Here is a 13,028-nt window from a genome sequence, read left to right on the forward strand (position 1 = left end):
GACAATGGATTTTTGGGGAACAATCAATGATTTTTTTTCATGTTGAAGGTGAGAGAGTTTTGTATCCAACGCCGATGTCTAAGGTATGTCACCCGTTTGAAAACACAGGGAGACAACAGTTTCAATTCCAATATGTTCCTAACCCATGAAAAAAACTAATAATAAACTATTTTATTTACGATTCAATTATGATCGAAATTTTAGAATATCCAAGGTTTTATTGAAATCTTTATTTTTTTAATGGCGGGGGTGTCCAGAATCATAGGCCCAAGTAGCAGAGGCAGACAACTGGCTTCTTAGTTCACCATATCCTACCTTATCTAGTATGTGTGGTTTTTATCTAGTGTTCCCATATTTCTTTCACTATTTATAACTATCAATGATTGATAATTTATTTTCATCCCAATAAAAACTTTTTGTCTCACATTTGTTGCCACCTTGTCATTCTCAAAATGTATCCCAATCATTAACAAGTTATTGGAAAAAAAAAATGAATGGATTCGATAACTAGCTAAAGTTTTGTTCTAAATGGGTTAAGTTAGTGGCCACCAAATGAACCCATTACTTATTATTATTCTTCTTCTTCTTTAACCAGAGGTGTGTTTTGAGAACATGTGGGGGCAATTGGTGTGAGTCAAGTAGTATTGAGAGATTTTATTGCCACACCAACTTTTGCTAAGAGCACCCCAATTCATATGAAATCACCAAGGAGCTAGCACAAATCTTGGCTTTGGAGGGTATTTTAGTCACTTTCTCGTAATCGAAGATCGAAGTCAGGGGGAGTTTATACCAGCAGCTTGAAAGCCCAAGGGTAGCTCTAACTTTGGTGAAAATCCATTAATCCACAAGTGCACCTCAAAATCACCCTAATATTGAAATGGGCCTTGCCGTACACCCATATCTTCCGGGCTTAAATCCATAAACATAAGACCCAGATTCACTAATTTCAGCCCAGCTAGATCTGACCCACATGTGTTTCTTAGAAAGCACGCCAAGATCTCCTTAAGGTCCCTAGTCTAGTCTTGAACCCCAAATCTGCTCTTCTTCTTCTGCTTCTTCAGCTCTTCTTCAGTTGTTCTTCGTCTTTCGCAGTAAATCAGTATGGGTCAAGGAACACCAGGAGGTTTAAAAGGCCAACCAGGAGATCGCAAAAACGATGGAGACAAGAAAGACAAGAAATTCGAACCAGCCGCACCACCCACACGTGTGGGTCGCAAACAACGCAAACAAAAGGGACCCGAAGCTGCTGCTCGGTTACCCGTTGTAACCCCTCTCACAAAATGTAAACTTCGACTCTTAAAGCTCGAACGGATCAAAGATTACCTTCTCATGGAAGAAGAATTCGTGAGCAATCAAGAGAGATTGAAGCCTCAAGAGGACAAGAACGAAGAAGATCGATCGAAAGTTGATGATTTGCGTGGTTCGCCTATGAGTGTGGGAAATCTTGAAGAGCTGATCGATGAGAATCATGCGATCGTGTCGTCTTCTGTGGGTCCGGAGTACTATGTTGGGATTCTCTCTTTTGTTGATAAGGATCAGCTTGAACCTGGTTGCGCTATCCTCATGCACAACAAGGTTTGCCCTTTTTTGTTAGAATTTGGGAAATAGGTTTTTTTAATTTATTTCTAGTTTCAGTTAATTATGTTAGATTGGATTGGAGCTAGACTTGATATCTTTATTTAGTGGGAAGATTTCAATTAATTGTTTAGTTTTTATTATTATTTATTACTGTGGAAATTGAAAAATAGGAAGTTAGGGTTTTAGCTGTGTTAGAGACTTGGAGCAATCACGGCTTAGAATTAAGTTTCCGAATGATTTGTCCTAATTATGATATTTCCCTTTAGGGTTTTTATTTGTTGAGTATTACCATTGAATATTAGTTAGAATTTGGGAATTGGGTTTCTTGAATTTTTTTTTTTTCCAGTTAGTTCTGGTAGATTGGTTGGAGCTAGATCTGATGTCTTTATTTGTTGGGGGAGATTTCAATCTATTGTTTAGGGTTTATATTACTATGGACAATTGATGATAGGAATTTAGGGTTTGAGCTGTGTTAGGGACTTAGAGCAGTCACGAGATGTTTTAGAATTAGGTTTCCTAATGATTTGACCTAATTATGACATTTCCCTTTAGGGTTTTTATTTGTTGAGAACTGAATGTTTGTTAGGAGAACGGATATCATTCCTCAGTATGGATGGACCTTTAATGGTGAAGTAATCTATAGATTCATGAAAACTTAGTGCTGTTCAGGGGATTTTTTTTTGCAAGATTATGTGGATGAGGTGTACTATCAAATCAAGTTGAGCTTTTTGGATTATTTATTAGGGACAACGAGGGTTGGAGTTAGATGAATAAAATTGGAGAGTGTGTGAGTCGCATTATCATAGAACTGGGTTCAAAAACTGTCTTCACCCTTATACCTATAAAAAAAAGTTATATGATATTAAGATGGTTTTTTTACTCTACGGGCAGATGTTAGGGGTGATCCTCTTCACTATATGGGCGCATTATGACGTTTTATTGTCAATGCATGGTAAAATGGTCTTTGAAAAGGCTTTACTGGGGTGTATCCAAATATTCTTCCATTCCAAATTGTGGATGCTTTGTGTTCATTTTTAGTGCTATTTATGAACAATTAAAATGTTCAAGATGCAAATTATGTTGCTTTGATATAGTTTTGGGTTTACAAATTTGTTTCAATTTAAATATAATTTCAAGGGTTGGTGATGTTTATTATGTGAACGAGCTTGCCAATGGTTTAGAGTGTAAGCTCAATCTCTGCCTTAGGTTTTTTTTTAATCTTCCCATTGGTGTTAGCTACTCATGAACACTTAAATGTTTGATGCAAATTATGTTGCTTTGATGTGGTTTTGGGTTTGCAAATATATTTTAATTTAAGTATAGTTTCAAGGGTAGGTGATGTTTATTATGTGAGCGCCAATGGTTTTGGGGGTGAGTTCAGTCTCTACCTTAAGGTCTTTTAATCTTCCCATTGGTGTTAGTTTTTGATTGAGAGCTACGAATGGTGGAGCAATTTGACAGTAGACTTGCGTTGTGGAAGAATGGACGTGTCAAAAGGAAAACAAAGTCATTCTTATTTAGAACACTTTTTCGAATATTCCAAATTATATTCTCTCTTTATTCTATTCCAGTTTTGATCGCTGTGGAACTTGAGAGATGTTTCTTTGGAAATGTTAAGATGATGAAAATAAGTTTCATTTGGTTGAGTGGAAGTAGGTGATTAATCTAAACAAAAGTTTAAAATACTGCCTTGAGACTTCTCAATTAGGAGAAAAATTGAGACTGTCTTGACCAAGATAACATAGACGCTCCTGAAACATTTGGTTTTTCATTCCATTGGTGATCGAGATCATGACACGTCAGTCTAGATATTCTAAGATAGTGCAAAATTTTTAACCATGGTCTTAAGGACGTGGGAGGACTTAGTATAAGATCATTGAGCTTGATGTAGATAGCTTTCTTAGGTAAGTGGCTTTGGAGGAATGAGGATGAGAAGGTGCTACCATAGCAAAGCTAGTAAATGCGTGTTGATCCCATCACTTGGGTTCAAATCTCATTGAACCCACTTTCATGTTGACTTCTAACCCCCCTTGCTTACCCAGGAAAAAAAAGGAACGAGGATGAAATGGAAGTTATGGGAGAGAGTCTATCAAAGCGAGTACATTAATAGAGTTGTTAGGTACGCTTGAGTAAGTGTAGAGCTTCCAACATTTTAAATATTGTGTGCAAGTGTCCTATTTTGTAAGTGAGGATCTAAGTGAGTTTGAGCTAGATCACAGGGATGAGCTTGAGTGTACGAACCATAAACCTCAATATATATATGGGAAAAAAGCTTACATGGACTGAAGGACCATGTAGAGCTTGGATTGAGGTCTGCATTTAGGCCATGTGGATTGCCACGCTAGCCTAAATAACCTCTCAACCCTTTAGGGTTCATGTTTTAGATTAGGTTTAAAGGAATCAAGAAAAATACCTGTTTTGCCTGATCAAAGGATTTGAAAATGGACGGCCTTTGAACTCCCAAATTTAGAATGTATTGACCAACAATGAAAAAAATGTCTTTTTAAAGTTAAATTTAGAATTCCTAGAATTTTGTTCTTTACATCCACGTGGCACCCAATCATGTTTTTGGGTGCCACATAGATGTGTGGTCCATATATATCACGTGGCATCCAAAAACATGATTGGGTGCCATGTGGATGTAAAGCTTATAATTTTAAGAACTCTAATTTCTTTTTGAAGGAAGTCATTTTTCACTGTTGGATTTTAAATTTGGGAGTTCAGTGGCCGTCCATTTTCAAAGTCTTAGATCATGTAACCAAAAGTTATTTTTCCTAAAAAATCTAATCTAGACCATGAACCCTAGAGTGCCGAGGTGTTATTTGGGCCAATGTGGTAGTCCACATGGCCCAAATGAGGACCTAGATCTAGGCTTTACACGGTCCTCTGGTTGGTGTATATATATATATATATATATATATATATATATATATGAGAGAGAGAGAGAGAGAGAGAGAGAGAGAGAGAGAGAGAGAGAGAGAGAGAGATCTAAACAAACTTTCTATTGCATCACTGTACTTACCTTCTCATAGATGTTTTCATTCTCTCCATAAACTTTAACTTCTCTTTAGTGCAATAGCATTCATCGATGAATAGTTATTTGATTTTTTTCATCATATTCTAGTCGCCACCAATGTACTTTTTTTTTTTTTGCATGTTATTTGGAATATGAATACTTGGAGATTATAGTTTGAATAATATGACACTAATTGATATGAGAAACGAATCATCTTTTCCTACTTGTACGAACTAAAGTTATTTTAGACCGCCAACTTGAATTTGAATTGAGCGAACTGACAAACTAGGTAACATAGGGTAGAATACGTGGTAAAGTTGCTAACACGTCTAAAGGGTTCATGTTCAATTGAGGGGTCATGAGGGTGATGGGCCCATGTTGAAAGTACGACCTTGGAAGCGAGTTGGGTGGATGAGGAAGAGAAAGAAGAAGAGGGAGAGAAAGAGGGTGAAGGAGGAATAAGAAGAGAGAGAGAGAGAGGTGGTGGGGAAGAAGAAGAAGAGGATGAGGAGATTACGATTTTGATTTGTGGGTGGATTTCATTTTCCTATGAGTATAGGTGAAAAAATAAAATCCAGCCTTTCTTGGATTTTATAATGAAGTGGAAACTCATTTTTCATCGAAAAATTGCAATCAAACAAGGGAGATTGTGATTTTTCATAGAAAATCATTTTCCCTCCCATTTTCTTGGGTGGGAATTCCATTTTCCATGGATGTGTTTGATTGATTTTTTTCATGAAAAATAAGTTTCTACTCTCATCCAATAATTCGGCAAAGGCTAGATTTCATTTTCCCATATATTCCTACTAGAGAAGGAACCACCCTGCAATTTCTCCCCCAAATTAATACTCTAATCTCTTCATCTTCGTCTTCCCCCACCCACCCCACACTCACCACCACCACCACCACCACCATTCCCACCTTTCCCACTCCTTTTTTATTCTATCTCCTCCTCTTCTCTTCCTCCCTCCACCCACTCTCCCCTCTCTCCACCCCCGCCACCCCTTGCTTTGCCCTATTTACCTCACTCTCTTTCTCTCTCTCCTTATTTTTCTTCTTCTTCTTCTTCCTCTAGTTTTTTCCCCCTTATGTTTTCCAGATGCAATCAAACAATGAAATTTGGTTTTTCCACCAACCCATTTTCCACTACCACTTTCCTATGAATTACAAAGTCCATGGAAAATTAATTTTCAAGCAATCAAATAGACCCTTAGTGCATTAGGTTACTTCATACTTCAATCGTAATTGAAGCTTTGCCTTTTCCGGATAGAGCATTTCTTTATGTCGTGGACAACTTCTCACGATAGACTATTCCTTTAACTCTAGTGGTGATTGGTGAGCCTGTTGATCAACTTCTTCTTCAGTCCGAGTTCACAAATAATATTTGGCAAGCTATTACGATTATTTAACATTTTTTGGTTTCCTTAAAGGATGGCCAACCTAAGCATTTGATGTTTGAGGGTGGATTTTATGGATTATGGTTCCATTACATTATTTTGGTGCATCTAGAAAGAAAGGAACAACCAAAGACAAGTTCAGATTGAACCTACTAGGTTGGTGACTGAGAAGATCAAAGCATTATCCATTCTATCAATTAGCCATTTTTATTGAGTTTAAATGGATCAATCACATCATCTTCAACACTAATTGGAATGTCGTAATTCTTGGAAAAAATCTTGGTGGCAAATTATTTTGTAGTACTTTTTGTTTGGTTAATGAGTCTGCCACTTATTAGCATTGGATATTGTGAAAATGTTTTTAAATTCTTATTTCAGAAAAAGCAAGAGAGTTTTTTATGGGTTTGCCTGCTATCTTTTTCATATTATTCAACCAGGAAATACTCTTGAGCAACCATTTTATTAACTTGGCTCTGTTATCATAAAGGATGGGGATATTGAGGAGGATTTTGTCCATGAAATTAGCTAGATGGTTAGAGTAGAGGTATGCTTCTGGAGTGCCGTGTGGCCGACGTATCCCAATCATCAAATTAAATGGAAAATTTATAAATGACAGTAATTTGGACTATACTTTATGGAGTTGAACGTTGGGCAATCCTGAAAGATATGCTTAAGTTTAAGCATCACGGATATGAGATTGCTTAGTTGGATGAGGGGAAAACTAGGAAATATAAAATTTAGAATTGAATGTAATTGTGAAAATGTAGTAGATTCAATAGGTGATATGCCAAGGAAAAATAGATTGTGATGATTTGGTCATGTGCAACAAAGGCCAATAATGGCCCCAATTAGGAGTGTCGAAGTTGAATGTCCTAAAAGAGCAAGAGGAAGACCAAAAAGAATGTGGATTACATTTTTTTTTGATAGGTAAATGTGGATTACATTTTAACTAAAGATAAGACGTGGTTTCAAACACAATTGAATGAAGGATCAATATTAATGAAGCAAGCAACCCCAAAGGTTTTAGATAAGCTTTTGATGATCATGCGAGCTATGAAAGAAACAGAATTAATTGGTCTAGATCTTTATCTTTCTTTTATACCATTTGAGAAACTTAACTGTAAGTGTATTTGATTCACGTATTGAAACCTATAGAGAATAAGCAGCTACTTTTTTTTAATATTATTATATAAAAATGAATAACCACATTACTAGATGGTTTACCAAAGTGCTCTATTCATGTTAAGAAATGTTAAAAGGTTTTTTTTTTTTTTTTTCCTCCGTCAAATTTGACAGAATTAAATGATATTCAGCTTAGAAAAATTGCCAACAAGCACAAACATCGAATACTACAATAGAGTTTTATTCTGGGGTCTGGATCCTATACTTCTGAGTGTGGGGTTTCAAACCCAACTCTTTCATATGCATGAGTAACACTTGTCCCACTAACTGAGATAATCACTGTAACGGAAAATAATTGTGTCCGTCAGTTTGTGGGACACATGGAATCAATGAATTCGAAGGAGTATTCCTTATTCCAATCCAATTTCTTAGAAGCTACGTGCTTATTGGGTGTGCTATCATTAATTTAATGCCACTTTTTTCCACTGTTACAGTTATAAAATGTAAATTTACACAATATATGTTCTATACATTCTTGTATTTGTGCCATTACTCCTTATTTTTAGGCCATTTAGTGATTAATTTTCTCTGTCTATTTTCTCAAAAGTGAAGAAAGTATTATGCTAGAAAATATTTCTGGAGACTATATATGGAGAAATGCTGATTTTGTTTATGTTCTCTCTCTTCAGGTTCTTTCTGTTGTTGGGCTTCTTCAAGACGAAGTTGATCCAATGGTCTCTGTTATGAAAGTTGAGAAGGCTCCATTAGAGTCTTATGCTGACATAGGTGGATTAGATGCCCAGATACAAGAAATCAAAGAGGCAGTCGAGCTTCCTCTTACTCACCCTGAGTTGTATGAAGACATTGGTATTAAGCCTCCAAAAGGAGTCATACTCTACGGAGAGCCTGGAACGGGCAAGACTTTACTTGCTAAGGTGCATACTTTGTTTTTCATTTGGGCTAACTTTTTTTTTATTTTTTATTGCAAATCTATTTGCCATCAATCATTATCCATCCATCAGTGTCACATCTGTCTAGTTTCATATTTTGGTTAGGTATGCACCACTAATACAAATTTTCTGCCAGTAAAGGCATTATTTCTGATATCGTGTAAGCAGATGTGATCCTTTCGTATATTTGCATGTTGGGTTAAAGATATTTCTTTTATCCTTGAACATTATTTACTTTTGCACAACATCTACATCTACATCTACATCTACATCTACATGCTCTTGTGGCAACCAATTTACTGCCTGAACAATTTTAGTAGCTTCTTATTACTCTTAGATATTTGTTTTCGTCACGTGCTTCAGAATCGAATGCAGTTTCGCGAGCCTTGCTGTGGTAGCATTCTCTTTTCATGTGGTAATCATGACTTGTTTGAAATCTTGTCTGACTCAGTATCGTTCAAGAACAAGCAGGATATTCATTGTGAATCATGCCACACATTGTCGACCCAGATATTGGCTGAGTCAACCTGTTTTTTTTTAAATAAAAAATAAATGTTTATTTTGTAAATAAAATATGATGTTGTGACTAAGCATCTTCTAATTCTTCCTATTTTACAGATAATTAGAATTTTGCATATAAATATACATTACTAAATAATTGTAAAACAAGTTAAATGGTTTATATCGTGACTTGGATGAGTCAACTCTGTATTGGTGGGGGCTGAGAAGTTTTAAGTGGGATGAGTTAGGCCTTTTGTAATTTGTAAGGGGTGGGTTGCCCTGGGGCAAGTTGTCTATTTAGTTTTTAAGTTTGAGTTTTCTGTTTCTTTCCTTTGTAAGGGGGCCATCTCGTTCTGCTGTTCCTGTTTTTTTTTTTTTTTTTTTGTGGTTTTAATAAAATTATAATAACAAAAAAAAATTGATATAAATGAATTAACTTGTGGGTTTATGATGGTGGTTTCTTTCGCACAAACTATATGAAGATTGGGTGGCTTTAGCAGCATGCTTGATTTTGACGATGCTTACTAGAATTGCTAACAACCAATATCCATATTTAAAATTAAAATAAAGAGATTCTCACATACACTTGGATGATTGAGAGAATTTAAAATTAAAATTCTTGCTATTGCCTTAAGAACTGCTAGCATCCAATATTCACATTTTTAGTCTCAGTATAATAGATGATCACATGATAAATTGTGGAGGAATTAATAATCTTTCTTTGATGTAATTTTTGCTCCTTAGATATCTGAGTACGTAGTGGGAACAACTTTCCCGTGTCAAGATGTTCTTAGCATGTAAGTTCATTTTGTTTCTTCCAGGCAGTGGCAAACTCGACATCAGCAACCTTCTTGCGTGTTGTTGGGAGTGAACTAATTCAGAAATACTTGGGAGATGGTCCAAAACTTGTGAGGGAACTCTTCAGGGTTGCTGATGACCTTTCACCTTCAATTGTCTTCATTGATGAGATCGATGCAGTTGGCACAAAAAGGTGTGTTCATGAACATTCAGAAGTGTATATCTTTTTTATGAAGCACTGATTGGGGTACCCTACAAAACTTTGCCTTTCAACCTGCAAGCATATCCCCCCTTTCCCCCCTAGGGAGCTGAAGTGCTTCACATTTTCCTGGCCGCCGTGCACCCGAGAAATCTTTTTCTACATTTTTTATGGAAACTTTGTTTTGTTTTTGTTTTTTTTTTCACACTGGCCAACGCTTTATTATCCCGCAGGTACGATGCTCATTCAGGTGGTGAACGTGAGATTCAGAGGACTATGTTAGAACTGCTGAACCAGTTGGATGGTTTTGATTCAAGAGGAGATGTCAAAGTAATTCTTGCAACGAACAGAATTGAAAGTCTTGATCCTGCATTGCTTCGGCCTGGACGAATAGATAGGAAGATTGAATTCCCTCTTCCTGATATCAAAACTAGGAGGCGCATTTTTCAGGTACACTACACCTTTGTGCCATGATCTTGTTCAAGATGTTTGAATATTGTGTTTTTGGCGACTCCAATATGCTTGTTTTGATTATGTTACTAAGTATTAGATGTACTTGATGTTTGCAGATTCACACATCAAGGATGACTTTGGCAGATGATGTCAACTTAGAAGAGTTTGTGATGACTAAGGATGAGTTCTCTGGAGCTGATATCAAGGCAATCTGTACTGAGGCTGGCTTGCTTGCTTTAAGAGAGCGCCGAATGAAGGTAACACTTGACATTTCCGAAAAGAAATTCATTTGTTTGTGTTGTTCATACTCTTAGGGACTGATTCTGTAGTTTATGCTGGTTGGTTTCTTGGAAACATTGCTGAATATATACATTATGTACAAAGTTGATTCTTTATCATTTCAACTTGGAACTTTTAATGGATTGCGACAGAATACCCTACTCGATCAAATTATGAGTTATATGTTACATCCAACTTATAATCTATTTCATCGACATTACCTCATTTGATGTAGTATTTTTATTTTGTTTGTGAATTTAAGGTGGGTGGGAATTGCAATGTGAGTTGTGTTGGATGTGTGGACTTATGGCCTGTTTGGGTTTGGGATGGATTAATTACTTAAAATGCTTGTTTCTAATGCTCTTATTTAAACAATGTGTTTCAGGTAACACATGTGGACTTCAAGAAGGCAAAGGAAAAGGTTATGTTTAAGAAGAAAGAAGGGGTGCCAGAAGGGCTCTATATGTAAGATCAGTCCTCTGGACCTCGAGGTCTTGTGTTGATGTTGCTTGCCTTTTCTGCTTTAGCTTCTATCACTCTTGACTTGTTACATTTTATGTCATACTAATACTATTTATCTCCATTCTTGGTGTAGTCTTTACTTGATTCTCTTTTACCTTTGATAATGCATAAAACATTCAAGAGTTTAGAGCCAACTTATGGCCTCTGTTCCCACCCAAAAGAATCTAGCATGGATTGGATGACCATCTCTCAGTGGATTGATGTTGACACTGGTCCACAAGTGTACATGGGCCGTGCTCGTGTGAAACTTGTTTGAGATTATAATGTTGTTTTTGTTACCGAGGAGTACTATTGTGCGAGGTCCCCCCTATATTATAATTTGAATATAAGCCAGATGGAAGTTGATTGTGTACCCCATAAATGGGCGCCCCGCAATTAATTTGGATGCTATCTGGAAATTTTAGCCAGTGATGAGGTTGGTCCACATTGGATATCTTAAATGTCTGAACCTTATATATTTGCACGCAGTTATGTTTTCATTTTCCTCAAATGAGGAAAAGTTTTCTACAATTGGACAAGGATAATGGATAAACAATCTACTAGTAATATATCAGTAGGAAAATTTTCTTTCTTCTTAAGAGGAATGTGTACAAGTCTAGTACCATTACGTAGCTCCTCAGGAAGAGTGGGTCAAGTGTTTGAAACCCCAGGAAGTTACGAATTTCTTGGGGCCACCCTCCAGAGTTTGGTGGATCCTTGACTGGGATTAATCTCACCTTAACGCTGTGTTTGGATTGAGGGAAGGGAAGGGAAGAGAAACTCATTAAGGGAAGGGAAGGGAAGGGAAGAGAAGACTAGTTTTCTCTTCATCCTGTTTGGATTGAAAGAAAAGAGAAGAGAAAAAATCAAGTTTCTCCTGTTTGGTTAGGATTCATAAGAGAAGAGAAGAGAAATTATTATTGTCAAATGACTATTATACCCTTCATAGTCTAAAGAAGAAAATTTCACTTATACAATGATATAAAATATAAACAATCAAACGTTCAAGATCAGTTTAGGGGTACCTTTCATTTGAATGCTTATAAATGAGAGTTTCTATTGCCACACCATCTCAAGCAAAAGTTGGTGTGGCAATATAATTTCTCTAATATACGGATTTTGTTAACAAGTGTCTTAATAAAACACGTTAAAGTGCAGTAAATACACTTTGAAAATTATATTTTATACTGAAAATGCCCTTAAAAGAATTATTTTTTACAAAAATATCTTCGGATCCCAATTTTTAAAGTATAAGTGGGCTAATTTGAGTTTAATATGTTAATTAACACACAAATCAAATGCATACACATACGCATGCACATGATGCAAAATGGACTACATGGTAATAGAAGAACAAAATTGGGACTATAAAATGCTTCCCTTCAAGATCTCCCAAAGATGTCCAAATCTTTTTATTATTTTTTGAAAAATATAGTCACGCAAATTAGGGAAGATCTATCACAGATAAAGGACGTTCTTAAAATTTATACAAATAAAAATGTGAGTTGTATTGGTAAGAGTTTCTTGAAAATATAAATAGATGAGGTTGTTTAAGAGGTTCTTCCCAATTTTTTGAAATTTTCATGTGTTTTAAAACTTGTTTTTACCCAAAAGGGTATGTTTTAAATGAAGGATTGGCTAATTATTGAACATTACAGTTTGATGCACTTTCCATGGGGTTGATTGCGTGGGGAATTCAGTACTGAAATGAAATTAATCTACCTCTCCCAACCAATAATATGAGCCAGTAACTAATTTCTATGAAGAAAGTTAATATTAAGCATTTGATTTAAAGGACTAAAAATGTGAGCTTTCAGTCTTTTTTTTAATGTCTAAATCAGAGTAAAATATCTATACATGATGAAACAGTGTCCTCAATATGAACTCATTTCTATAAAGAAATGTAAATGCACACACACTTTTGTCACCCTTTTCACAATATGTGATCAAACAAACAGGCCTCCTCAACAAGTAACTCATTTCTATGAAGAAATTTAAATATACATGTGAGTAGAAGAAAAAAAAATTGTAAATACGATCAAATGTGATCAAATAAAGAGGCCTCAAACATGTAAACTAAGCATTCTACCTATGTTAAACATTTGTTATTCTGGGTCTTGTTTCAGTATTGAAATTTTTCACAAAGTTAAGAAGGGAGACTGAAATAAGATTAAAAATGAATTGAACTTACATGAATTTTGTGCTCATAGAAGCATGAAGCTTCTCCAAGGTGG

The 13,028-nt window shown here is 35.8% G+C and overlaps 1 protein-coding gene across 1 annotated transcript; it reads left to right on the top strand.

Annotated features, from left to right (window-relative positions):
- Positions 1-1,003: 1,003 nt before the first annotated feature.
- On the top strand, positions 1,004-10,887 carry LOC147392879 (26S proteasome regulatory subunit 4 homolog B-like). The gene is made up of 6 exons (XM_086455450.1): positions 1,004-1,575; positions 7,803-8,048; positions 9,386-9,555; positions 9,795-10,011; positions 10,131-10,271; positions 10,679-10,887. Exons 1-6 carry the CDS (start codon positions 1,102-1,104, stop codon positions 10,760-10,762), a joined length of 1,332 nt encoding a protein of 443 aa, XP_086311576.1. The 5' UTR covers positions 1,004-1,101; the 3' UTR covers positions 10,763-10,887.
- Positions 10,888-13,028: the final 2,141 nt, after the last annotated feature.

This window comes from Akebia trifoliata, chromosome 10 (genome assembly GCF_017979445.1).
Source record: "Akebia trifoliata isolate Shusen 1 chromosome 10, ASM1797944v1, whole genome shotgun sequence".
Lineage (NCBI taxonomy): Eukaryota > Viridiplantae > Streptophyta > Magnoliopsida > Ranunculales > Lardizabalaceae > Akebia > Akebia trifoliata.